Source organism: Microtus oregoni, unplaced genomic scaffold (genome assembly GCF_018167655.1).
Source record: "Microtus oregoni isolate MIOR12 unplaced genomic scaffold, Mior012 000071F_ref0000514, whole genome shotgun sequence".
NCBI lineage: Eukaryota > Metazoa > Chordata > Mammalia > Rodentia > Cricetidae > Microtus > Microtus oregoni.
Window position 1 is genome coordinate 5,580,050 of NW_024543978.1, and position 26,935 is coordinate 5,606,984.

At 52.4% G+C, this 26,935-nt stretch overlaps 1 protein-coding gene across 1 annotated transcript in view; it reads left to right on the forward strand.

Annotated features, from left to right (window-relative positions):
• Window positions 1–18,850, forward strand: part of Pmepa1 (prostate transmembrane protein, androgen induced 1) — a 51,363-nt gene extending 32,513 nt beyond the window's left edge. Inside the window, exons 2-4 of the mRNA XM_041641747.1 lie at window positions 10,814–10,968; window positions 17,107–17,157; window positions 17,403–18,850. Of these exons, the coding sequence (XP_041497681.1) occupies window positions 10,814–10,968; window positions 17,107–17,157; window positions 17,403–17,924 (728 nt within the window). The 3' untranslated portion in view covers window positions 17,925–18,850. The remainder of the gene's footprint in view (window positions 1–10,813; window positions 10,969–17,106; window positions 17,158–17,402) is intronic.
• The last annotated feature ends 8,085 nt before the right edge of the window (window positions 18,851–26,935 follow it).

A 26,935-nucleotide genomic window follows, 5' to 3' on the forward strand; every position in this document is an offset into this window, starting at 1 on the left:
TTCATACACGTCTATCTTCTCAGTGTCCACTGTTACAAAACCAAAACGTCAGTCACCTCCAGAAAGATGTTCCATCCTCCAGGACCAGATATTCACCCAGGATTTAATTCTTTATATAAAATAAATAAGCATGCCCATCTCATTACTATGCAAATTGCTTTCATACTTGATTGATAGCAAAATTGTACATATGCCAAAGAATGATTTTTAAATAAACCTCTTTGTGTTTTATTAGCAGTAAATGTTTGATTCATACACTTGTTTTATATCCCTATGTGCCCAGAGATTCCTAATATTCCCTAAAGTACAAAGGAAGCTTCCAGGGTAGGTGAGATGGTTCAGCAGGGTACTTGCTACCAAGCCTGACACGAACTGAATTAAATCCCTGGGACCCACAAGGTGGGAAGAGGGAACCAACTCCTGCAGGTTGTCCTCTGGCCTCCCCATATGCACGCTGCCACCCCCACTAAATAATGAAGTGTTACACGATTTTCTCTTTAGACGGGGTCAAGAGTGGAAAGTGTTCGTACTTGAAAGCAAGCCCTTGAAGGTCTGGGGTCACACCAGGTGAACGCAGGTGTAGTCTGTGTGTCACTGCGGGACTCCTAGGTGGCAGGTCCTTGCTACTTGACTGGCCTTCGAGCATTACCATAGCCTCCAACACGGAGGAGAGGCTGGTAACAGAGACTCCAGGAGTCTCTTTGCCGTGGTCTGGTTTTGTGCCATAGTGGTCATAGGAAGTGGCTCTTGGGCAGCCAGTGCTGGGTCTTGAGGGGCGATGAGACCTTCTCTTCACATGTTTCAGGCTTGCCAGGCTCCTGCCAAGTGTGGGTGCCTGCTGTACCAGATTCCATGCTGACAGAATGGCACCACGGACAGGGGCCACCAGACGGCCAAGGGACTGTCACTCCTGGCTTAACCATTTTCTTAGAAGTCCGAGCAGATGGAACAGGTGGTGGTCACAAAAGTAAGCCCTTCACGGAAGAGTTTAAAGTTGCCAGGGGAAACAAAACCAAAAAACAAGGAAGTGGCTGCCAGAACAGCATGAGCCAGTCAGCAGGGAGAGGGTGACCCAGGCTGCAGGAGAGGTGTGAAGCCATCAGGAGGCCACAGGTGATGGATAACTGGTGGATCTCAAGGACTTGCCTTCATTGGGTAGACACTGGGCAGGTAGGTGTGTTAGTCCTGCTTCCCAGTGGCCCTCATTGAGCAGCTGATCCTATCACATATAGCGACATATAGAACTCCATTCTTCTACTTAAAGAAGTTTATCTGCCCCTCTGTGTCTGTGTGTCTGTCTGTGAGTACCATAGGAGGTCAGAAGAGGATGTTCAGTCCCCCTGGAGCTGGAGCTATAGGTGGTTGTGAACCGTCCCAAGTGGGTTCTGGGGGCTGAACTTGTGTCCCCTGCAAGGACGGCAGCATTGCACTTTATATACAGTTGTTGGCCCCATTGTCACCGCACCTTATGGAGAAGGTGCTTGGGGAATCCTATTACAGAGGAGGAGCCTGTAAATCGCAGTATCAAGCACTGGGCCACTGGAGAGATCTAAAGTTGGGACACTCCCTCTTGCTTCCAGGGTCTCTAACTTTGGTCCGTTCCTCTCCCCTCCTCTGTCCCAGGCAGGACCCAAAATAGCTGCCCCTCCCTGGTCCTGAGAGGTAGGGCGGCCACTCCTGAGTGAGAGCTGGAACTCCTCCCAGCTGACCCGTGGCTCCTCTGCACTTAGCAGGCATCAGTGAGGCCCCTGGGACTGAACGAGGCGCCATTGAGAAGGGGTTCAATACACACTGCACTGTGCCCCGACCTCAGAACTGTGCCTCCTGTTCCAAAGCCTTGGAAACAGAGCTCTGGCTCACTTCCTTTCTCCTGGATGCTGAAGTCCCGACGTATGTCGGGAAATGCCAGGCCCTTAAAGATCAGTAATTGTTGGTTTCCAGGGAACACAGGCACTTCCCGGGGCGAGGGCATCGTGCGTCCTGCTGTTGGCCAAAGCTCAGAAACTGACATCCACAAACAGACATGGGTTACTTACAGAGGATCTTTTGAGTAAAGCCATTAAGATGTCTTAAAGTGATGAATGTAGACGGGCCTTCAGTTCCAGCACTTGGGAGGCAGGTGGATCTCTGTAAGTTTGAGGTCAGCCTGATCTACATAGTGAGACCCTGTCTTGAAAGATAAAATAAATAAATTGTGAATGCTTCCCTTAAAAGGGCCTTAAAAGATGCCCAGAGGGAAATATGAGAACATGAATTCAGTCTCCTAAGCCCACATCAAAGAAGCCACACACGAGGCTTGAAGATGGCTTAAAAGTGGGCCCTGGTCTTTCAGTGGACCCAAGTTTGATTCCCAACACCTGTGTCAGGTGGTTCACAACTGCCTGTAACCCCAGTTCCGGGGGACCCAGCACCTCTAGATTCCAAGGTTACCTGCATGTGTGTGCACACACACAAACTAAAGCAAAAAAAAAGAAATGGAGAAATGCAGAAGATAAAAACACAGTCTTGCTCTTGCAGAAGCTACCATTCTTAATTCAGTTTTTAATCTTCTTTGTTTTTCTGTAAAATGGGTCTCTGTCATGTGTCCCTTTCTTCCTGTCCAACCGTAGCTGCCTCCTTCCCTTGGCAGTCTTATGAGCCTGTCTCAGCTAGAATGACCTGTGCCCAGGGCACATCTGGAGCATCTGGAACCACATGTAGATGTCATCGGGAAGGTGATCAGGCCTGTAGCGTCTCGTGGGTGGGCAAAGTCCAGGAACCCTGCTCAGCACCCCTAAATATACAGAGCATCCCCCACGGTGGGGACTGTCAAGCCCCAGACATCTTACTGAGTGACCCTCAGACAGACAGGTACCATCTTTTGACTAGCACCATGGAATCCTGTAATAATGGTGTCCACCGGGTTTGTTGGGTGACATTGGGATGACATCTAGCTGTCCACTTCAGAAATACTTCATGCAGTGTGACCCCCAACACACACTCACACACTTACATACGCAATCAGCAAGTGACTCCTAATTCTCTCACAGTGTGACCTCCCTCCCCCACACAAACATCTCACACACCACGTATGCTATCAGCAGGGGACTGTTAATTCTGTTGTATGCCACTGTGGAAGTTGGAATTGCGGGGCTGAAAGGTTGTGAGCAATCTTGATTTTTAACAGCCGGTGCCAGACTGTGCCCATCAGACTTGCCGCCTTTGCCCAATGAACCAGGTTCACCTGACCTATTTTAAATCTTTTGGGTACAGCCCCAGACATGGGGATGGAGGCACTCTCTCACTATGAATTCTCTCTGCCCTGCCAATAACTCAAGAACAGGATTGACACTGTGCTGACAGCGGGTGTTTAAAGACGTTCGATGCGGGTGACAATAGAAAAAAAAGCCCATTACTTCTTTCCATGTGGGTAATAGCGAGGAAGATAACAGGTGCGGCTTTGCCTTCCCCCTTTGAAGCAGCATTTAATCACAAGGCTCTCACGTGATTAGACAGGCCTGTCACCTTCCTTGGACTCCTTATTCCACAGTCCCGTTCCTCGTCTGCACATAAGATCTCGCTCAGTGCTCACGGCTGGCCTTCTGCGTGGCTGCCTCCCGCGTGCCTCAGCAGCTTAGCGGAGGCCTGTGTTTGGGTCTCTGTTTCTCTGCAGTTAGTGGGGAACCTGGCCCACGCCCTCTGCCACTGAGGAAGAAGACAGCCCACCTCTCCCTGGCCGTCCTTTGCAAGTCAGAAGAGAAGCCAGCAAAGCAGGCTGGCAGTGTAGAGCTGACCTTGCCTCCACTCCGTGGCTCTCAGTGCCTATTGGTGTCCCCTCTTTCAGTAGCAGGCCCCTGTGGCGCTCTTGCTGTCCACTCCCTGCTGGGCTCTGACCGAAGGGATGCAGGGTGGAGGTGTGCCTGACCATTTAAGATTCCTGCCCAGACGAGGGGTAGCCCAGGGCTTCCCAGTCACAGTCTAGTTGAGGAGCGGACTGAGCCTGTCAAGGAGGTGCAGGGATGTGTAGGTGTCATGGTCTGGGAGTAGAGCTTCTTAGGGCCCAAAATGCCAGTCTTGACTCCAGCAAGGAAAAGATGAATGGAGAGTGGATGAGAGCCTGGGTAGATGGATGGGTGGATGATGGATAGACAGATGTAAACATGGGTGAATGGGTGGGTGGGGATGGGTGGAAGATATGGATGGAAGAGATATTATATGTATATATATAATCTTAATGTATAATATATATCATATGTCTCTGGAATCCTCCCTGAGTTGGGGCTCGGCCATGGACCATTGGCCATCACAGGGTGGTGATACGATGTGACCAGATAAAGAGGGGAGGCCTAAGGGACGTGATGAGCTGACTGAGTGCACCTTTGGGAACCTGGGGGTGCCAGGTGCCCCTTCCTGCCTTGCCAAGGGTGTGCACAGGTGCAACAGCCAACCTCTCTCACCTTCAATCCCAGACGTTGCCCCTCAACAGTCCTCGTCACACATGAGTGACCGTCTCAGCAGAGAGACGAAGTTGGGTTACTTTGGAAATGGACGCTGTAAATGTAACTGAATGTGTTCATAGCTGTCATTTGCAGAAGTGTTTCCATGGAGGGGACTCTTCTAGGGGGAGCTCCAACCCAGCCCCTGGCATCCACATACCCAAAGGGTCTGGGATGTTCTGGTGGAAGCTGCACCCCGACCCCTGGCGTCCACATACCCAAAGGGTCTGGGATGTTCGGGTGGAAGCTGCACCCCGACCCCTGGCGTCCACATACCCAAAGGGTCTGGGATGTTCGGGTGGAAAACCCACCTCAATCCCACTTCCACAGGGTATTTAAACTGGGCCCCAGAAAACAGACACATGGTGTTTTAGTCTCTCTTCCCTCTCCTCTCTGGGCTGGGGGTGGGGAGATGGGGAAATCATCTGGGAGCTTTTAACCCATTAAACCTGGGCTTTTTCTAATTCAGATTGATTTGGTCTGATTTGGATTGCTGTGTCGGCAAAGAGGCTTATCAGGTTACAGATACTTTTCAGGGATGTTCCCCTTTGTTGCGGGGGGGGGGGGGGGGGGCAAGGTGTGCTCTGGGTCCCCATAATGGTCATTTTGTGTGTACCTGCTGATCCCTGTGTCCCTTCAAAGTGGTATCTATCTGTGTAGGAGACTTTTACCTTTATTTTTAACAGAACACATTGCACATGCAATACAGGGGTGTTAGCTCAGGTATAGAGGCCAAAGGTCACCCAACCTCTGGGATTGTTTCTCGGGAGTTTTTGAGGCAGGGTCTCACTGGGAGCCTGGCTTCTTAGTTATCCGAGGCTAGCTGGTGGTGAGCGCCAGGGATCAGTGCTGGGATTTCAGGTGTGGTGTTGTGCCTGGCTTTTCACAGGTTGGATTGGTTCTTGGCTTGACAAATGAGCCGTCTCCCAGCCCTTGGCTTTTAAAGCTAAAGTTGTCTCAACCTCTTTGGTGACCTCTGGTCAGTGTCCCTGGCCCCATGGCCATGCTTCTCATGCTGCCTCGGCTGCTGTTGGGATGGTCATCTGGCTCCCTGGCGGTTTCAACCTCTTCTGCCAACCCTTTCACAGGAGGGAATGGGTCCTCTAGTTTGGGTGCAAAGGACTGTTTTAGGTAGTGTACTCTGGGGACACCTCCCTGAGGTGCTGGCCTTTGACCAAAGACCAGAAAGTACTCATGGGAACAAACTTGTGAGTGTTTAAAAAAAAAAAAAAAAAAAAAAACCTTCCTAGAAGCGGCAAGGGTCCTGATGGGGACATGTTGCCTGCTGCCTAGCAACAGAACACAGGTGTCAGAGGAGAGAGTCCTAGAGCAGGGCATCAGAATAGCAGAGACTGAGTTTGAACATCATCTGTCAGGATTGCTAAAGCCAGGATTGTGGAGTGTGGTGCTCACTTCTTATGTCTGCTTTGGTGTCTGTAACCTCAGTGAGAGGTGGAGGCGCAGGGATCAGAAGGTCAAAGATGGCCTTGGCTATATATTGAGTCAGAGGCTAGCCTTGGCTACCTAAGAACCTGTCTCAGAACAACCCAGGTGTGTGGTGCAGGCCCCTAACCCCAGCACATGGGAAGCAGAGGCAGGTAGATCTCTCTGAGTTTGGAAGTCAGCCTGGTCTACATAGTAAGTTCCAGAACAGCCTGAGCTACATGGTGAGACCCTGTCTTAGAAGGGAGAAAAACAAAACAACAACCAAAAAAAAAAAGCTACCCAGAACGAAAGGCCCCTCCTAACCCTCCAGATGTGTCTTTTCCTTTTGCTCTCCGTGTGGCAGTGATTGAAATTGCAGGGGGTTAGGGGGTGTCCCCTCGCCATTCAAGATCACTTGGCCAGAGCTAGGTACCTAGCAGAGCCAGGCAGTCTGTCCTGACAACCAGAAAATGTGACAGAGCCTGATGCCTGCTCCCCAATCCTTCAGAGGAAACGCAATTAAAAAAAAAAAAAAATCACGAAAGTTCTTACACTAAGAAATAAGTGCACGGGGGGGGGGGGGGGGGGGGGAGGGGGCAGGGTTGAAAGGGCACCTGAGAAAGGCAAAGCTTTTCCTTGGATGTCTGGTCTAATTTTACTTGAATCCAAGGGCATGGGGGAGCCAGTTCATATTCAAATACAGCAGGCAGTGGGGGAGGGATGTTGATGGAGTGGCCAGAACCCCAGCGACTGGGGCTCCTCAGAATGACAATGAGGCCACCCGCCAGGTCTCCACTAGGCGGGCCTAACGAGATTAGATTTTCATAAATTTCAGACGGTGCCAATTCCTAATTCCTCTGTGTGTGCGGCCTGGAGGCCAGACAGGGCCGGTGCCGGCTGCTTGTTAACTGGGAAGGAGGCTGCTACCCTCCCCTGAGGGACCCAGGGGCAGGCTTGCAGCGGTGGGATCTGCCCAGCCCCCCTGTGCTCCACTCTCAACTGGAAGGCTGGGGGCAGCACATCTACCCTGAGACCAGGTGGCGGGGCCCGTTTGCTTCCCACCCCCAGTTTGCATGGGAAGGAGCTGTAGGCTGGAATTGAAACCCAGTTCTTCTCCATATAGTACATATAGTCTGCCATCTAGCCCTCTAGAGTAGGCATAAAAATGTTATCAGAAAGGGTGCCACCTTTACCTTAACCAGCCTGAACTGAAGTGCAGCTTCCTTGGCACATAAGCAAGCTCGGGCCCATGCTGGGATTAAAAGTGTACACCACTATGCCCGGTTTGTCTCCTTTTGAGACAGGTTCTCATGTAGCCAAGGCTAGCCTTGTCAGCATCAGGGACCAGCTGTGGAGGTCTTCCTTCTTCCACACAGAATGACCCCTTTCCACTCCTGCCTGAAAGTGTAGATAAGGCTGCTCTTGACCTGGTGTCAATCCTCCTGCCTCACCCTCTCAAGTACTGGAATGAGCGACGTGAGTGGCTATGCCTGGTTTTACTTCACTTTTAATCTAGAGAGTGCGTTCTCAGCTCTGCTATGGACAATGTGGTCCGGACGTTGTGGTTTTGCTTCTCTGTCTGGCCTTGCCAGGGATGCGTCTGGCTGTACCGGGCCCCTGTGAATTGAGGAAGCTGTCCTCTTCCCCAGTTGTATCTGCCTGTGTCCTGAGTATCAGGACTCTTCTCTCTTCTGAACCCAACACCCTACTTTGCTTCGGAGGGTGTTAGGCACCCTGCCCTGCTGAGGGCATTTTCTGTCCTGCCCAGTGGCCAGCCACATCTAACACAAGCCCTTGATATAGACATCCCCATGGACTCGGATTCTTGTTTTGGATTCGTGTTTCCTTCTCCTGGCTTATATGAGTTTTCTGGGTCTGGGTCTTGCTTCAGGTTGGTAGTCGTGGGACCAGGTGGTCACGTGTGTGTGCACAGAGTCCTCCCCTCACTGAGGGAGCAGTTATCCCACTTTCTGGACACAGGAACCCAGACTTGTCAAACCCAACTGGCCCTGCAGGGGCCTCGTCCATTGTCCCCACATCCTGTCAGCTTCTGCCAGCCCTGCTGCCTCAGCTCCTGTCCCACCAGTCTTCCCAGGGCCCCAGACCACCCCAGGAGGAGTGTAGTAGCCTGTCCAGTCCCTCGGGCTGCCAGAGGGCAGGAACAAAGGCTGCCTACATCTCCCCGCTCTGCTCCCTTTTGGCCTGATGTGGGCAGAAGCCCCGGAGACAGCCAGAAGGGGTGTCTCAGGCCAGGGTGAGGAGTGCAGAGTTGGGGGGGGGGGGTTGAGGGCCTTTTGGGGGAGTGTGGGTGTTGCACAAAGCAGGCCCTGTGTCCCTTGAATGCACAGCTTTATCCTGGGTTCGGCCAGACGTGAGTGCCCAGCACATTCAGGCCTAGCTGCCTAGCCCTGGCCCTGCCTCTCCTGCAGTGACCTGGCCTTCCTCACCATGGCCCTATTCGGGCTCTGTAGGGACCACTAGAGGGGGTCCCTATTTGAGGCATGGGTGAACCCCAACAGAACCCTCTCCACCATACCCCCACCTGGCTCCTCCAGGGTGAGGTGAGAATGGGCCTAGTTCAGAAGCTCCAGCTGAACCCAGGGCTGGGTTTGGAGTCTCAGCTGTGGCCACTTGGAATTGTGATCTCCTTCACGACTCTGTGTTTCACCTTAAGATTCTGCCCTTCCATGGGGCCTGAGAAAACGCTTACTGTCAGGGGAAGGTCAGTCTCAGCTTCACACTGTCAGCAGCGGAGTGGGTCCTGCCTAGATGGTTGCCATAGCACACACAGTGGCCCGTGGTGTGACGGACCTGCGGGTCTGGTGAGCAACTGTGGGGTGTGGGGAACAGGTATTCTGGGGACTGACTGGGACTGAGGGGATAGCCTGGGACAGTGGGAGACTGAGAGAGCCTGTGAGCTTCTATCCATTCCCAGTAAAGTGCCCACCTTGAGTGTGCTGTTTGATGTCCTGATCAGGGTAATGAGGAAGCAATGGGAGAGGGTTGATCCTGCTCGGGTTTGAGGTTTGGGCATAAGGTGGCTTTCAGCCCCTCCTCAGTTCCTGTCTCTGGTCAGCACAGAACTAAATTACCCTTGCAACTGAACTTGTTGCCTTGGGGTCCCTTCCGTCTTTTGCATCAGGGAGTGCTCCCCCCAAGTTTTCCCTCCAAGGCGGGGAGGCATATCACTGTGCCCCCACCTACAGCAGGGCCTTCAGGGTTGACTGTGGTCTGCCGACTCCAGTGCCCTGTAGTGCTCCTGGCATCCTGCCTGTTGCTGGGCGGGGGGCGGAGGGAGCGCACTGTTGGTACCAGCTGCGGCCAGCTGCTGAGTCTCGGCCACCAGACTCAGCAGAACTGCCCACTTACAGTGTCAAAAAAGCTTCTTCCCTTCCCAGTACCTGAGGGCTTTTCCTCTTTCTGGGGAGAGATAAACCAAAACCGAAAACAGGAAGAAAAACAAAGGAGGACCTTAATATCAGAGCTGTGTCTTTGCTAGGAGTCTCTGGCCATGACCCTGTGTGGTGTGTGGGACTATAGGGTATCCTTTGTGTGGCTGTGTGATGTGTGTGCTCACGAGTTATCTGTGTGGCTGTGTATTGTGTGTGAATTGTCTTGTGTTTCCTGGGGTGTCTGAGGTGTGAAGCAGGGTCCGCCCATTGGCTTACTGGGGTATTTGCTGGAGTGTCAGAATTGCAGTGGAATGTTGGGGGTGCATGTGGGAATGTTGAGCTGTGTAGATGCGTGAATAGGAGTGTTGGGCTGTGTAGATGCATGGGCATGAGTGGTGGGCTGTGTACATGTGTAGGCATGAGTGGTGAGCTGTGTACATGTGTGGGCATGAGTGTTGAGCTGTGTACATGTGTGGGCATGAGTGTTGGGCTGTGTACATGTGTAGGCATGAGTGGTGAGCTGTGTACATGTGTGGGCATGAGTGGTGAGCTGTGTATATGTGTGGGCATGAGTGTTGGGCTGTGTACATGTGTAGGCATGAGTGGTGAGCTGTGTACATGTGTGGGCATGAGTGTTGGGCTGTGTAGATGCGTGGGTAAGAGCGGTGAGCTGTGTAGATGTGTGGGCATGAGTGGTAAGCTGTTTTGAGGGATATAGAAGGACTGGGGTGTTTGAGATGTCATCCCATCATGGGGTGTTGGAGTATACAGGATGTACATACCCTAGGCTGTTGTTTGGGGGAGTGTAGAAGGGTTGGAAAGTTGCGATGAAGAACCTTGGGGTATAAGACTGCTATTTTGGGGTGTTTAGGAGGGTTTGGGTGTTAGTATGGAAGAATGTTGACATAGAAACACTGGGCTGTTGTTTGGGAAATGGAGAGATGTTGGAGGGTTGGAATATTGGGCTGTTTGGGGGTGTGTAGGAGGGTGGGAAGTTGGTGGGGAGCTGGGGTGTGTAGGAGTCTTGGGATGTTATTTTGGGATACGCTGGCGGTTTGAAATGCTGGTGGCGGGGAGGGCTGGGGTGTGTAAGAGCATTGGTTTGTTGTTTTGTGGGTGGGAAGGTTGAAACATTGCTTGTTGGGGTATGTGAGTGTGGCTAGCATACTGGAGAGCCCTGCATTGGACTGACCTTGTGTGTGTTCATGCTCTGTATTGCCCTTGCTTCTGTTCACATTTTACCCAGTATTCCCTTGGCCCTCATGAGCTCCCTCTTCCCCACATCAAGGACCCTGGCTACAAGGGATCTAAAACACAAATTCCTTTCTGAGACCCTGACCATGCCTGGCATCTCTGAGGACTGAGACTGTGTCCTCATGCATGTCCGTGGTTGGTGCCAGGCCACTTCCTGGACAGGGTCTCTGAGCTGTCTTCCCTGGGCCTGAGTTCTCAGCCTTACATCGATGGGAGCCTTTGGAGGCCGCCTGGTCCTAAAGTCTGCCGTATCTTTCTGCCCCACAGCGGAGCTGGAGTTCGTGCAGATAGTGGTCATCGTGGTGGTGATGATGGTAATGGTGGTGGTGATCACATGCCTGCTGAACCACTACAAGCTATCCGCCCGCTCCTTCATCAGCCGGCACAGCCAGGCCAGGAGGAGAGACGACGGACTGTCCTCAGTAAGTGACTCTTGGGGCTGCGGCCTGGGTTTTTATCTGCACTGAGCACTGAGGGAACAACCACCGTGCCCTGCTTGGGTGTCTCCTGGCCTCCTCCCGTCACAGAACAAGAACTGCTAGGTGGATCCAGCTCTGCAGCATGCTCTGGGCCCCAAGGGTGACTGGAAGTCTGGGCTGAAGGAATGTGCACCTTCAGGGCAGATGTGACGCTGTGCCTGAGCCTGAATGCCCAGCGGTCCCCGGGACCACAGCAGCCGAGAGGCTTCTGCTGTATTCCCAGAGGGAGCAGGAAGTGTCAGGTACAATTCTGTGGGCTCCCCAAAGCGTCTCTGAGGAACTCCGCCTTGCAAGGCATCTTAACCTCCACGGTTATATACAGGGCTGTGGGGAGATGGAAGACAGCTAAGGAAAGACAGCTAGGGTGTATAGAGACAGGTCAGGCCTCCCAAGGCCATTGAGAAGCCAGATGAAGACAGAGCAAAGGGACAGCTGGTGCTTGACTGGGTGCCCACCAGGACAGAGGTGTGGGAAGGATTCCCCCAGTCTTGTGGCCGTGACCTAGATAGAAGGAGGTGGCAGTCCTGTCCTTTCGTCAACATGCCAGCCACCAGTACGGAGGCCATGGAAGCAGGTGGACACCCGAGAGGCCTCTTCCCGGGGCCCGAGTCTCATCTGGCTCCTCAGGTGTGATGAGCCGGGAAAGGCTCCTCCTGAGTAATTCAGGCTTGGCACGGTAAACCAGGCTTCTCTGGCTGGAAGGCCACCTCATCCACGTGACACCTCCTCACCCGCCAGCTCTCTGCTGAGGGTTCCCTGTGTGCCCAAGCTCCCCTGGCACAGAAGATAGCCAGGACCATCCCAGGGCTGTGGATGGCAGAGGATCATACACAGGCAGGGACACCACATAAGGGACTTGCGGATCTGGGGGACGCTGTGGGTGAGAGCTACAAGGGAGCAGCTCTGAGGTCCAGTCTTATAGCTGGAGACATGGCACTCCTGAGAAGGAGGGAGGACCAAGTACAGCTCGCCTTGGGGTCAGAGTTCAGGGTCTTGGAGTTCAGCCATCCTCAGAGCCCAAGAAGCCAGCGCCCCCGTGTGTGCCGAGCCCCTTGTTAGCCTGAGTGATGCTGGGTAACTAGTTGCAGGTCATTTACTTACATCCTACCAGGGGGCAGTCAGTCACTAGAGTAACTTAATGTACCCAGAGGGGCTACTTGGTCTCTATGCAAACAAGTGTGTGTATACACACATGCACACGCACACACGCACGCATACTAGTGAAGCGCTTGAGCAAAACTGGTCTTGCTACTTCTGGGGATCCTAGAACCATCCTCTGCAGTACTGAGAACGGTCATACTGTACCAGAGGGGACCCTGGCTGACACAAGCTTATGCATTAGTACTGATCCATTAGTACCGTGAGCCTCAGGGACTTCCTGGACCCAGCCACATCCCACTGGACTCCAGAGCCACTCCTGAGTAGTCGTCTCCTGTGGGTGGTCCTGTGGGTGGCACTTGCCCTCTTGACTGTGACATCGGACCCCTTTGGGAGCCTCTGTCCTGCCCTCAGGTGCTCACCATCAGTGACAGTGAGGGGAAGGGGGACGTAGCCCCTTTGCGGTTCACAGTGCAGGCAGGATAGGAAGCTGCTCTCTGGGCAAGCAGGCAGTGGCAGGAGGGAGCTAGCATGTGTATAATCCCAGGGGACAGTGGGGACAGTCGTCTCCAGGATGGCTCAGCAGGTGCTGGGAGGATGGGACAAGATCAGCCACGCTGGGCAGAGTGCCCCAGTTTTGGGGGATGTCCCAGGCTGGCAGAGGCAACTAGAGTCTAAGAGCTAAGCCAAGACAGAACTGGCCATCGCCCGAGACAGCAGGGCCGTCGCTGGCAGGTTTGGGCATCTCCGCTTACGTCAGGCCCTGTTTCAGTGCGTCACCAGTTCATGGGGCAAGCGCCGTGACAGACAGGCAGACCCACACCCTGAGGGCAGAACCGGCACCTGCCGTATAGGAATCCTGCCTGCCATGCCCCGGCTCACCTGCCTCATTTGTTATCTCTGTCACCTAGCAACAGGCTTTGCCATCTGCCTGGCAAGTAGTACCAGCCGCGAGTGAAGTCCAGGGCTCACTCCCTCGCAGAGGAGAAACTGGGGCTCAAGAGAAGTGGAGCACTTGCCTAAGGCCAGACAGCTTTCATGGCAGCGTCATGTGGGGTGTGGTTAGCCAAGAGTGTGAAATGCGACCACAGAGGGGCACCGGGAGCAGATGGCAGAGGGAGAGGAGCTTGTTCTGCATGGACACCTGAGCTCAGCTGCTGAGACAGACAAGACATTGGGCCACAGGGAGAGTGTCTCCTTCACTCTGTCCCCAGAGCCACCTGGCTGCATAAACAGGGAGCCCAGGGGAGGCCTGGAGCAGAAGGTGACGTTCCCCTGGGACTCCCTCTTTCTGACATAGTGCATTTGAGGTGTCTCCAGGCCTTGTGACCTCCCAGAGAGACCTGGGTACAATTGTCTGCCTGGGCTCTGTGTGTCTCACTGGGCTCACCCGCCCCTCCAGGCCTTGCCCCTTGGGTGTCTCTGGCAATGACTACTTTTCACGGTGACTTTGGAGTTGGGGGTCCTCTCCTACATCTCAGTACACCTGCCCATGTGCAGGTCACCTCTCCCTAGGCGCAGAACAGCAGAACCCAGACCTGCCTGGCTGAAGGCCTCAGCTGTTTCCTGCCCTTGCCTTCACACTGACCGAGTCGCTCTCTGAGTGTTTTTCCCACGTTATCAGCATGAGAGTCAGGTGCAGGGGAGATGCGCATGCCCACTCCTAAGCACAGGCTGTCCTTCAGGTGTCCACTGAGACACCCGGTCCCTACCTTGACTTCCTGTCCACCCCTCACAGCCTGTGCCTGTTACGTTGCACCTGGCTGTAGGTATCACCTCCTCAGCGGAGGCTCCCCTGGGGAGCGTGGTTTGTCAGTGAGGTTAACCTCAGACCAGGAGCTCAGCTAGGATGAAGCCGGGCTTTTATCTTCTCATCAGCCCTTGGCCTAGGTCTCCTGTTCCCCATGGAGCCCAGCCTGCCAAGAGTTTGTGTTCTGGGGCCAAAGGCAAAACTATAGTAAGACCAGATCCAGGGGTCAGCGAGAGTGAGTGGGAGCTCAGGCCTAGATCCAGACCCAGCTTTAAAGATTCAGGTCTTTCTCAGCCTGCATCAGGGTGGGTCCCAGCTTCTCACCTGCCAGAGGTTTGCCTTGCAAAATTTGATGGCGACTACTTGCCCACAGGGAGGGAACGATTGTCACTGTGGAGCTGAGGGGAGCATCAGATGCCCACCTAGAAGCAGCCTGAAGGGACTTTCTGGGCAGGTAGTAGCTCTCAGTCTGGAGTTGGACTCAGGTGGGCATCTTCAGGCCTCATCAGCTGGCCTGGCCCAAAGACTGTATGCCTGGATTTGTGAATAAAGTTTTATTGGCACTCAACCCTGCCTGTTAGTGTCTGTGAGTTATTAGGGCTTAACAAAGCAGAAACTATTCCAAGTTTATTTTTTCTGATACAGTGTTTTTAGTTAGCCTTTGAGAGTTCATGCATACGGAAATGCTATTCTGACGCTTCGCGGAAATGGCGGGCAGACTCCTGTTCCTGGGAGAGGTTGTGGAGATGCTGTGGTGAACCAGGGCAACCCAAGTGAGAAGTAATCACAGAACAGCAGCCCACACCCACAGCTCCTAGCCAGTGTCGGGAGCAAGGAAGAGCCTTCGTCACTCCTGGCTGGGACTGTCCTCCTCCTCCCCACAGTAGCCGCCTGAAGCCCTAGGGTTAGGGAACACAAAGTGATGGGTAAGTGGTGGTCAGTGATTGTAACGTAGGCATGAGCTGTGAACCACACTAGATGCTCGCATGGGGGATAGGGTAGCCCCTCCCGGCACAACTGCGGCTTTGCAGAAGACAGGCCACGGTGGGCAGGGAAGGCGCGGTTGTGTGTAGGAAGGGAAAGAGCCAGTGTTCGGGTCTGCTTTTCTGTTGCCCTGATGAAACATTGTGACCGAAGGTGGCATTAGATGAGGAAGAGGGGTACTTCAGTTTTCACTTCCAGGTCACAGTTCAATCACTCAGGGAAGTCAGACTGGAACTCAGGCAGGAACCTGAAGCAGAAACCAAGGAGGGGCCTTGCTTGCGGTCTCACTCTCCAGCGCATGCTCAGCTAGTTTTCTTCAGCGTGCCCAAGGATGGTGTCACCCACAGTGGGCTGGGCCCTCCTCCTCAGTCATCAGTCAAGACGGTATCTCACCAGCTGGCAATAGGCCACTCTGATTCCGGCAGTTTGTCAGTGGAGATTCCTCCTTCTAGGTGACTCTAGGTCATGACAGACTAGGACAGACTGACAGTAAAGATTAGCCAGGGCAGCTGGGATCGGAGGTCCGGAGGTGCGCATGTGAGGGCCGCGGTTTGCTGGAGTGGCATAGGGTGGCTGGGGCTGACTGTTCATCCCGAAAGCCACAGGAAATGCAAAAGAATCTCAGTAGATTTAGGGGAGGATGTGGGTAGGAAGGAGTAGGCCCTGTGTGGGGGTCAGCAGAGACAGAGCAGAGTCAGGACCCTGGGATTGCAGCCTGTGAGGCCTGTCAGAATCTCAGCTCCCATCTCCCTAAGTGTGCGCCTGACTTTATTTGCAAGACAGGCCTGGAAGGCTAGTTCAGGCCTTCACCATCCAGAACGCAGAGGTACCCAGGCAAGTGAACCATGAGGCTGTTTGTGGGAGGGAGAGCTGAGGGAGGCTCCAGTGATTGGGGTGAGGACAGCAGGGGGGAGCTGGGAGGAGACACCTGTGGGTCTGGCTTGTCCAACTTAAAGGTAGCCAGGGCCATTCTCTATAGGAAAGAGACATAATGTCTGCCTGCAGGTGCTGTCCCCGGAACCGCCTAGTGGCCACTGGGTAAACTGCGAGCCTCTGACGCTCAGGGAGAGACTTCTTCCCCAAACTCTAGGAAGTAGCTGTCCAGAGCAGTGTTAGAATGAAAGAAGGGTGTGTTCATCACCTGGTTTGTGATGATGGGATGTCAGCTGCTATTTGACAAGATTGTAGCCTTTGAGTATTCGAGTGTATTATTTCTGTAGGTACATATCAATGAAGTCAAAATTAAGGTATCCTTTCCCCAAGCTGGGAATTACACCTGAGTAAGTTACACTCAGGGCAGCTCAGTTCCCCCCCCCCCCCCCGAGATCCCACAGCAGAGGACATGAGCTTATGAGTGACAATCATCACACAAATGACTCCGTGTCTGTTGATTGATAAAGATGTTTGAGACTCAAGATCAGTGGTTCTCAACCTTCTAACGCTGTGGCCCTTTAACACAGTTCCTAATGTGTTGTAACCTCAACCATAAAATAATTTTCATTGCTACTTCATAACTGTAATTTTGAATGAATCGTAGTGCTAATATCTAATATGTAGGATATCTGATGTGTGGCGCCCAAAAGGGTTGCGACCCACAAGTTGAGAACCACTGCTCTATAGAGACCTGGGCACTGAACATCCACAGGAAATTGGTCCCACAGTGGCGTGGACAGTCTAAAGGCCTTGTAGCATGTGCTTAGCATGCTGAGACATGCCTTACCTGGTTTCTATGAGTTGGGGGAGGTAGTGGTGGCACCTGTCACTTTCTGTTGTACCCTGAGGGTCAGGTGATTGTCACATTCAACATTAAATTTATTCACCTCTCCAGCCAAATGTATGTATCCACATGTTCAGGTGCTGAACCTAAACATTCTAGGCAAGATCTTGTAGGGAACAAACAGTTCTGGAAGAGAAGGCAGGCGGGAAGGCCATGCTGGGTTTCCTTCTAAGCCAATTACAGATTTGCTCTAATGCCCAGAGAAAGCTGCCTGCAGGTTTTGAGAGCAGGTACCACCTCAAAGATGGTGTGTGCTTTGGAAAGCCTGACAGGGCAGCAACAGGAGCTTCAGGAGAAGCCAAGGAGGCCATGGTGGACTTGTCCTTGCCCTCACAGATGTGGGAGGGTGGAGGATGAGAAGCGGGTGAGCCCAAAACTTCAGGACAAAAAGTTTGCATCTAGGATGGGTGGAACCTTGTGTCAACGGCTCCATCCACTGTTGGTTGATCTTGTACCCTTTTCCACTCTACAGGAAGGATGCCTGTGGCCCTCAGAGAGTACGGTGTCGGCCGGAATGTCAGAGGTAAGACCAAGCCCCACCTTCCCTCCTGTGGTACCCCTTGCTCTCAGAGGCTGGGACCTTGTCCAGCATCACACACACTCCCTGATTCCAGGGGGGTCCCCAGCAGCATCTACAGCTGGCCCTGTTTTTAGGGGCTTCCAGGGGTTTACCTGGGGCAGCCCCTACTGAGCCCACAGCTCAGTCTCTGAATCTGGGGATCCAATCTGAGTCTGCCTCCCTCCCTGACCTTATTCTCCCTCCTCCAGCCGCAGGTCTATGTCCCTCCTCGACCCACTGACCGCCTGGCTGTGCCCCCCTTCGTCCAGCGGAGCCGTTTCCAGCCCACCTACCCCTACCTGCAGCAGGAGATTGCCCTGCCACCTACCATCTCACTGTCTGATGGGGAGGAGCCCCCACCCTACCAGGGTCCCTGCACCCTCCAGCTCCGGGACCCTGAACAACAGCTGGAGCTGAACCGAGAGTCTGTGCGCGCACCTCCCAATCGGACCATCTTCGACAGCGACCTTATGGACAGCACCATGCTGGGAGGCCCTTGCCCCCCCAGCAGTAACTCGGGCATCAGCGCTACCTGCTACGGCAGTGGTGGGCGCATGGAGGGGCCGCCCCCCACCTACAGTGAGGTCATCGGTCACTATCCAGGGTCCTCCTTCCAGCACCAGCAGAGTCACGGGCCGCCCTCCCTGCTAGAGGGGACCCGGCTCCATCACCCTCACATTGCCCCCCTGGAGAACAAGGAGAAGGAAAAACAAAAAGGTCACCCCCTCTAAGAGTGGGAACCGGGGCACCTGTAGGCAAAATGGCAAAAACACTCTGCACTTAAGAGAGAAGAGAGAGGAAGGCAGGGGACACACTGGCATGTGCCAGCTCTCCTCTATGTGTATAAATATTTACATGTTTTGTGTGGTCTGAATGCAGAAGCTCAGAAAGCTTGCAAAAAAAAAAAATTACCACGTTTCTTTGTCGAGCCGCGTCTTGAAGGCAGAAGAGAAAACCCTCCACTAGTCTTTTCTCATTGTTCTTAGTTGAGCTCCGTGCGTGAATGCTTAATTTCTTTTTGTTTATGATGGTTTCACTTAACTTTAAAGACATATTTGCACAAAACCTTTGTTTAAGATCTGCAATATTATATATATATAAATATCTATAAGATAAGAGACACTGTATGTGGGAGAGCAGGAGTATTTTTGTACTAGAAGAGGCCTATTAAAAAAAAAAGTTGTTTTCTGAACTAGAAGAGAAAAAAAATGGCAAATTTTTGAGTGCCAACTCCGAAAGTGTGTATTACCTTGTAAAGAAAAAAAAACCTACAAAGCAGAGGTTTAGAGCTATTTATATAAATGTTGAGATTTTGCACTATTTTTTAATATAATATATCAGTGCTTGTTTGATGGAAACTTCTAGAGTGTGTTGAGACTTGAAGGAGAAATGTTGAGTTCAGTCTGAACAGAGCAGTGGAGGTTCCCCTCCGGGTCTCAGAGGGGCCCCCTGTGCAAGAAAGGCAGGCTTCCCAGAGTCCTGCACCTGCAAGCCAGTCGAATGCTTCTGTCCAGATCGGCTGTGAGCAGTTACACATTCCTGCCGAAGGGGGACCCACATCGTCCCTCTGGGTTACAGCTGAGTCAGGACTGCCCCCACAGAGGCACCTGATTTCAGATGCCTTTCCCAATATGAAAATAAACTGTTACCGAAGGAATCTTAGTTTTTTTTTTTTTTCTTCCTCTTAAAGCATAAAAACTGTGAAGGTTCAGTGGAAGGGGTAAGGTGTGCCCCAAAGCCAGAACTACTTTGTTCATTTGGTACCGGGCGGCGGTGGGAGTTGAGGGGGACCCAGCGGCTAATTTCCTGCAGAAGGGGCTTGGACACCAGTGTTCCAAGGCTGGTGTGTATGCAGGTCTATGCCGGCATGCAGGAAAGGCCCAGGGTGTTAGCACTCGACCTCAGACAATCTATGTTCACCTTATTGATTTCTCACTTCAAGAAGCCAATTAATAGTCAAGCCAAGATGGGAAGGGACAGTTGCCCATGTCCCCCCAGGAAGCCAACACGAGCCCGTACCTCAGGCTCTAGAATGCCTTGCCTTCTCTCACTGGCGCCATTCCCTTCTACCTGGAAACGGTTGTTTCTGAGGTGAGCGTTTGTCTGCATGAGGTGTGATAAGGATAGCTGTCCAGTCCTACGGGAATACAAGAGAAAAGGGGGTGTGTGTAGTGAGGTGCCCTGGGGTTCAGCAGGGGCATGCCTCAGGAGTCTCTGCAGTTCATGGGGGTGACCCCACCACCCCTTCCCATCCACAGAGGTGTAAACAAGAGATGAGGGCCTATATCTTAGATACAGCACTTCTTATTACTTGAAAATCTTTTGGAGTTCAGACCACCATGCCTGTTTGTACACATTTTTTTAAGTATAGGGTACCCACCTGAGCCTGGAACTCTGCAGACCTGCCTGACAGAAAATCTCCATGTCTGTCAGTGTCGAGAGCAGCTTCCCCAGGAAGGGTTGACCTAAAATTGGCTCCTCTCTCAAAGAGGATTCTTTGAAATGTCACAGAGATATCAGAGTTTGCTGTTCCCCAAGGTGTCCCTGTGTTTCCCTGCATAATGTCTGATGCCTTACGGAGGAAGTGCCCTCCTTCTGGGCTCAGGGTGGGGGCACTCCTGTCCAGTGTCTCATTCACAGGGCCAGTCCACCAAGGGCTACTGCTGGACCTTAATTGTACCCGTCATTCCTGTCCCTTCCGCACCATGGATGTGCCCTGCTTGGTGAGGCCCCTCCTGGCCCTCCAGCCTTTTTGTGGAATACTGCATGTGGTTCCGTCCAGGGGGAAATCTAGACACGTGAACGTCCTTTGTGTATGTGCCCACTGTCCTCTGGGGCAAAACTCACTGTCCGTGCTTCTTTGTATAGGTTGTTGCGGAAGCTTGTTGGACCAGTCTGGCTTAGGGGCAGGTTCTCTGATAGCAACCCCAGGGTTGAAAAGTGGGGTCCTTTGGATGTGGGTTGTAGGAGCTTAAAGGGGGAGGGGCGTATCAAAATCAGAACACCTTGTGTCCTGAGCTAACATGCAGGCTGCTGTCCGTGGGACCCTGGGCTCTGGGAATTCTCCTCTAGGTGTTGGTCTTCCCGTGGTAAGTTAGGCAGGTCCTGGGACATGGCTGGTTAGAGAGGGAGCTGGTGGCTTGGGAGAAGGGGTTCTGAGAAAGTGAACTCTCGGCTCCTTCTGTCCCAGGTTCCCATGTCAAGTGTTTGCTCCAGAGCAGCCACCGTTGGTCCTGCAGAGCCCAGGATGCAGGGTGGCTTGGCAGCGCTCAAGCCTGTGTGAGCCCGGATCTGTGGGGGTAGCCTTGCAGGACTTGGGTCAGCATGCTGCAAAAGGAGCTTTTACAGAAGTCTGTTGTTTTCAGCAAAAAGCTAAGACATGACCCCATACCCAACGTGCAGCCGGAATTAGGGCCGGGCAGAAACCAGACCCCTTCACTTGTTGGTCCTTGCTGTGACCTGCGTGACAGACGTCTATGTGCACCCCAGTTTCCAGAATATTGCAACGGTGAGAGAAAGTGATCTGTGCTCTGGACTTCAGAGCCGGAAATGCCACTGCACGAGAGTGTGGTGGGCCACACCACCTGTGTCCCCCGACAGCTCTTCCCCAGCACGTCGTCCTGCTGCACTGCTGTTTGGCTTTGGAATGCAGCTGTCCCCACCCCACTCCCCTTCTGTTCCTGGTCAGCACCTGGGATTTCTCCATGCTTGGAGCACACCACTGCGGGAGACTGTACCCAGGCCCGAAGAAGCTGTTCTTTATGTATCTATAATCTCTGGTGCCAATGATGGCGTTCTGAAAAGCCGCAATACAAAATAAATTTTACAATTCTTTGGAGAGTAAATTTTCTCCCTTTTTTATTTTTTTAATTTATTTGTTTTTGGTTTAGCTGTGTAGCTCTCCCAGCCCATTCCCATCCTCTGCAAAGCCCAGGGCACATAGAGGGAAGACAGGCTACAATAGCTGCTGCGGACCCTTAAACAGTTTGTTCAACCTCTCTATTTCAGATCAGATGGTGCTGCGGGGCGGGGGGGGGGGGGGCGGTATGAGAAGAAACCCCTGCTCCCACAAGTGGCTCCAGTAAAAGGGGGTGACTGGTGGGATTAAAGAGTTGTCCAAATATTACCATTTCTGCTGTCCTGGGAAACGATCACTTAGTACCTGAGGAAAGCTCAGGTAAGGTCTCAAAGTCTGAGACACAGGCTGTGTGCGAGAGGTCTAGTGTTGCCCCTGACGCCAGTGGAGGGGAAGAGCAGGCTGTTAGCGGGTGAAGCCCAACCTCAGGCTGATGTCAGTGTGGCCTGTAGGGTAAGCCGCTCCCTGGAGTGCTTGACACCAAGCCCTTCTGGCCCTCAGTGCCCAAAAGGCCTGGCAGCACATGGGTACCCCACCTCTGGATGCTAGGCTCAACACAAGGCTCTTGGATGCTGGGGCAGGGCACACAGAACCCCTAAAAGAACTGCAAGGTGATTTTATCACCCCCACACATACAGTACCCAGTACAGAAATGGTTTACTTTTATGTAGCACCATCTTTGAGGCCCTGGGTTTTTTAAACCATCGGTAGTCAGTCAATACGGAGGTGGAAGCCCCAGGGGTGGCTGCCATTTGGCCTCTACCCAGGGCTACCTAAGCTTGTGTGAACGTCTCAGTTCTTGGAGAACTGCTGGACCAGGGCACGTGGCCGCCCACCTTCAATGCACACTTCCTCAGAGAATCTGGGAGGAGCCTAAAGAGCTTGGTCTGCCACCGCTCATGGCGCCCCACCTGTCCCTACATCAGCCACCTTTATGGTCACCAGGTGTCCCTTCAGCCTCTGGATCACTCACAAAGCCACAAACACTAAGGCAGAGCCAGGAGCTAGCCCAGCCAAGGACAGCCAGTGCTGGCTGTGTGCCTACTAGGTGCCCAAGTGAGTGACTTAGGATTGAGTGCCTCCAATCCTACAGCACCCACAGGTGAGAGAGAGGGAGGAGTTTGGACCTCAAACTATGGAGAGGAAGAAAAAAATACCACAATAAATGTTTAATTAACCGTCTGGAAACCCAAGCATCATGTCAAATTCATTAATCGTTCCGTTAGTTGTCATGAAAACTTCATGATACTTAGCTATAGTTGAAGAGAATTTATAGTGGGATATTCTCACCCAGTAAGCATTCCCAAGAGTGATACTTGGCGAGGAGACCATGGCCACCTTTGACGAAGTGAATTTCTAGTGGGCAGATAATTTGTAAAATAAAATGTTGGGTTTTTTTAACAGTCCATGGGGGGGGGGGGGGTGCTGGAGATGACTCGGTAGTAAAGTGCCTGCCATACAAGCATAAGGACCTGAGTTCAAATCCCCAGAACCCACATAAAAGCAGATGTGGCAACTCACACCTGCAGCTCCAGCACGCCAGTGTTTGGGACTGGCAAAATGTGGAGATCCTAGAACTTGCTCGCCAGCTAGTCTGGCAAATCAGTGGGCTTTGCGGTCGGTGACAGATCATGTCTCAAAAATAAAGTGGAGAATTCTAGAAGACACCCGACATTCTGTGTGCACGCACACACACACTCAGTGATCACACACACACTCAGTGATCTAGAGGACACCCGACACTCCATGCCACACACACGCACTCAGTGAAATCCAGATGTGTATCCCTGTGATCCCTGTGCTCTAGAGGCTGAGGCTGAAGATTTACTGCAAATCTGAAGCCGGAAGAGAGAGAGACCTCGTCTCAAAGCAACACAAAAAAATAAAATAAGTCAAACACGATGTTGCAACTATAAAATTCAAATTCAGGTATGAGTCAGGTATAGGGCAGTTGCCTGGGTATGGGAAATATGGAAAAGAGATTCTGAAACACGATCAGCGGTGAGGAAGGGGATAAAACCTCAGACACGAGGTCTGACCAGTGACCACCTTCCCTGTCCTCTGGCCCACTTCCTGCAGATGACTATCCCTATTGCCTTCTCTAGCCTTGTATGACTCCCTGGGAAATGGCTTCTCTGAGAGCCTGGATGGGTGCCTGGCCTTCCAACCCAGGTGTCACACACTGCTGACACAAACCAGGTGTCTAAACTGGCAGATGGCCAGTTGTGGTCTAACCTGGTACATGACCAGACAAATAGGGCTTTGTTCCTCTGCGAGACAGCTGGGGACGGTGATAGAAAGGCAAGCGACCTATACCACATCCTTAGCTCCCCAAAGAGACCTGGTGCAACCAGCCCCAGGGTAAAAACTGTGGGATCCCACTGTCAAAGGGAAACCGAGACCCATAAAGAGCAGAGCCTTGTTCATGGCCCAGGGCTAACAAGTGGAGATGCCCACGCGTGCCCAACTCCAGTGGACAGAGGAGGATACCGAATTGCTCTATCTTGCAGGAGCTGCACCCCCAGGGACTTGAAGAGGGTGTCATCTCACATGTCATAAAAGATCTTTTTTCTTTGCTCTAGACAGGGACCAGAGACACCTGGCAGTCCACTTTCTGTCGTCTTCCATGTCTGATCTCCGACCAAACCTAGCTGGCGGCCTTCCTTCTTCCCCAGAGTCTGGTTATGGGGAGGAAGGAGATGGGTTTCGCCAACACAGTATGTGGTAAAAATATATCTCTTTTAAAAGAGAGATCACAAAACCTAAAGACTTGGGATCAGTAACATGTAATTATCCCCAGCTTTGGGCGGAGAGTTCTAATAGTTTCTAGAAAAACAGGAGCCATTTGGAAGGAGTGTACTCTTGCTCTTCAGGAGAAAAAGGAGATCAGCTTGGCCGGTCATCTTGTATCTCAGGGCCCTTCCTAGCCTGGAGGAGGAAGCCCCTTCCTTTCTTCCCCATTGGCCTTGAACCCCACCAGAGGCTCTGAGTGTGCAGAGCTGCGAAGGCAGCTTCTTAGGACTCAGCTTAGCGTCTGCTAGAGAAAGAGGCTGGGCACTGCTGGGTGAGGCAGGGGATGACCTCAGGGCAGACACAAAGGGGCATGTCCTTGCTCTGTCTTTGAGGAAGAGCCTTGAATTGGCAAGGACACCCGGGTCTCTGCCGATATCCATTGTGATAGATATTGTTGTGATCTGGAGTACTGTGACCCCGATTTTATCTGGGCACACAGTGGTCCAGAATACAGACCGCCTTTCGCAGAATTCCTTTTGTGTCAGCATCATAGTCCTGTCGGTTAGGATGTATGTGGAGCCTGCAAGATGTGTTCTCTAAAAGGGGCTACCTACTGCATTTGTTTGGTTCTGCTGCTGTGATCAACATTGTAAAAAAGCTAACAAACAAACAGCTGGAGAGGGAAAGGTTTGTTTCAGCCTGTACGTCCTAGCCCGTCCCAGAGAGACGCCATGTGAGAACCTGGAGCAGAGACCAGAGAGGGTGCTGCTTCCTGGCTCATGCTCAATCAGCTTCTCATAGACAGCCCAGGACAAGCAGCCTAGGAGTGATGCCTCCCACAGTGGTCTGGGTCCTCGCACGTCAATCATCAGGAATCAGATCTGGGCAATCTCCCTACAGATGCTCCCTCAGATAGCTCTGTATTCAGCTGACCCCTGAAGCTGCCAAGGATACCTGTCCTTTACTCCTTCCTGTGAGAAGGAATGCACGTGTGATAGGTGAAACTCCAGCAACCCTTCTGAAACATAAGGCAAGCCCAGGCACATGGGCTACAAATGGCAGAGCAACAGTTTGAAAAGAAGCTGGGTGGTTGCACCAAATCCGGGTTCCTGCCACCTGCTCCATGCACGAGAAAGAAAGGTGCATCTGCCTAGTCTACTGCTGAGGAAGCTAGTGTAACTCCAGTATTGGAAATTATCTTGAAAGTTTTCTTAAACAAAGACGAAGAATATAAGATAATCCAAACCTTTAGAAGTAAGAATTCTGGCCAGGCAGTGGTGGCACACACCTTTAATCGCAGCTCTTGAGAGACAGAGGTAGGTGGATCTCTGAATTCAAGGCCAGCCTGGTCTACAGAACAAGTTCCAGGACAGACAGAGCTGCACAGAGAAACCCTGTCTCAATAGATAGATAAATGGATGGATGGATGGATGGATAGATAGATAGATAGATAGATAGATAGATAGATAGATAGAACAAAAAAAGAAGGAAGAGGAGAAAGGAGAAGAACTCCCAGTAGGCATTATGATTCAGTCTTGAGACCCGAGAGGTGACCTAGGAGGATCAAGAATTCGAAGCCAGGCTTGATGACAGAGTGGGACCCCGTCTCAAAAATGAAAAAGAGAAAAGAGCAGCGAGTGCTGGGTGTTCGCAGCAGAGCCCCCGGGTTGGGTTCTGACTTGGTGGAAGCCAGGAAGGCCAGGTACTTGAGAACCTAAGCTTCATCTACCCCCATTTCCGGTGCGAGAGCGTTTGCCTAGTCTGGAGCCTGCAGTCCGGCTGTGGAGAAGCACCAGATATAATCTCTGCTCGTGCGAATTTTGCGAGCACACGCAGGGTGTGGGTTAGAATGCCTTTTCTTTCTCATTATCTGTTTTTCTAGTTAAGGAAACTGAGGCTCAGCTTCCCACAGCATCAAAGGAGCAGGTCCCCGCTCCAGCCAGCTTTGGAAGGAGGCCCAGCCCACTCCTTGCCCATCCTCTTCCTGGGCTCCCCACCGGACCCCACTGTGGAGTCTGCTGCTGTTCCCCAGGAACATGTCAGAGAAACCAAAAGAGGCATGGTGGGGCTTCACGCTGGGGACCTCAGAGACAGGAAGGGGCCATCCACACGTTGTCAGCATATAAGAGTCCTGGACGAAACAGGTAAGTAACCCTAAGTCCCTGCCTGGCCTGCTGCATGGCGGGGGTGTCAGCACACAGAGGCCATCACCAAGCAAGGGCAGAGCTCAGGGAATGAGGCCCAGTGGGGAGCTGACTCCTGGGGCTGGACAAAAATCCAGCTAGGCCAGCATTTCCCAACATGTGGGTTACGACTCCTTGGGGTAGACTGACCCTCTCACAGGGTTGCCTAAGACCAGTGGAAAACACAGATATTTATATTACAATTCATAACAGTAGCAAAATTACAGTTATGAAGTAACAACGAAAATAATTCTATGGTTGGGGTCACCACAGCATGAGAAACTGTATTAAAGGGTACTGGCCGTAGAAAGCTTGAGAAGCACTAGACTCCAGCTCCTTTTAGGACAGCTAACATAAGGAAGAGGAGGGTAGGGAAATAAAGCATGCTGACGAAAGAAGCCAGCAGGGCAGGCAAGTCCTGAAGCCCAGCGCCACTGTCCAGGGACCAAGCGAGACCCTCAGGCAAGAGCCAGTTTATGCGTAGGCGCCACCTGGTGGCCTGTCTCCGAATAGCCCCTCTAGGGAGCCTGAGAAAAGTCCCTGAAAGGGCTCAGCTGAGAGCGGTTAAAATGGTGACCAATTTATTTTGGGCCGCAACGGGCGGCACAGTTTGCTGTTTTCCTTGGCTGCTTCTGCAGGCTCTGGTTTTCCCCTGGAAGTCATAAAAATACTTGGAAATTTTAAAGTTTCCCCAGGCGTAGGCTCATGGAATCGGCTGTGTGGAAGTGGCCTGGTCCTGGCCTGTCCGGTGACTTCCAGGCTCCTTAAGAGGAGGCTTACCACCTGCTGCTTGCTTTGCAAACATTTTGTAGGCACACCCATACCTCCTTCTGGTCTCCATTTATTGCTCTCGTCCTGCCCTGTGCACCCCAGCCCCCACCTGCAGCTGGGACCCAGATGCCGGGATATTGTAGGTTGAGCTGTGAGTTCGATCTCTTCGTCTGTAATTGGAACAGTGACGTCTGAGCTG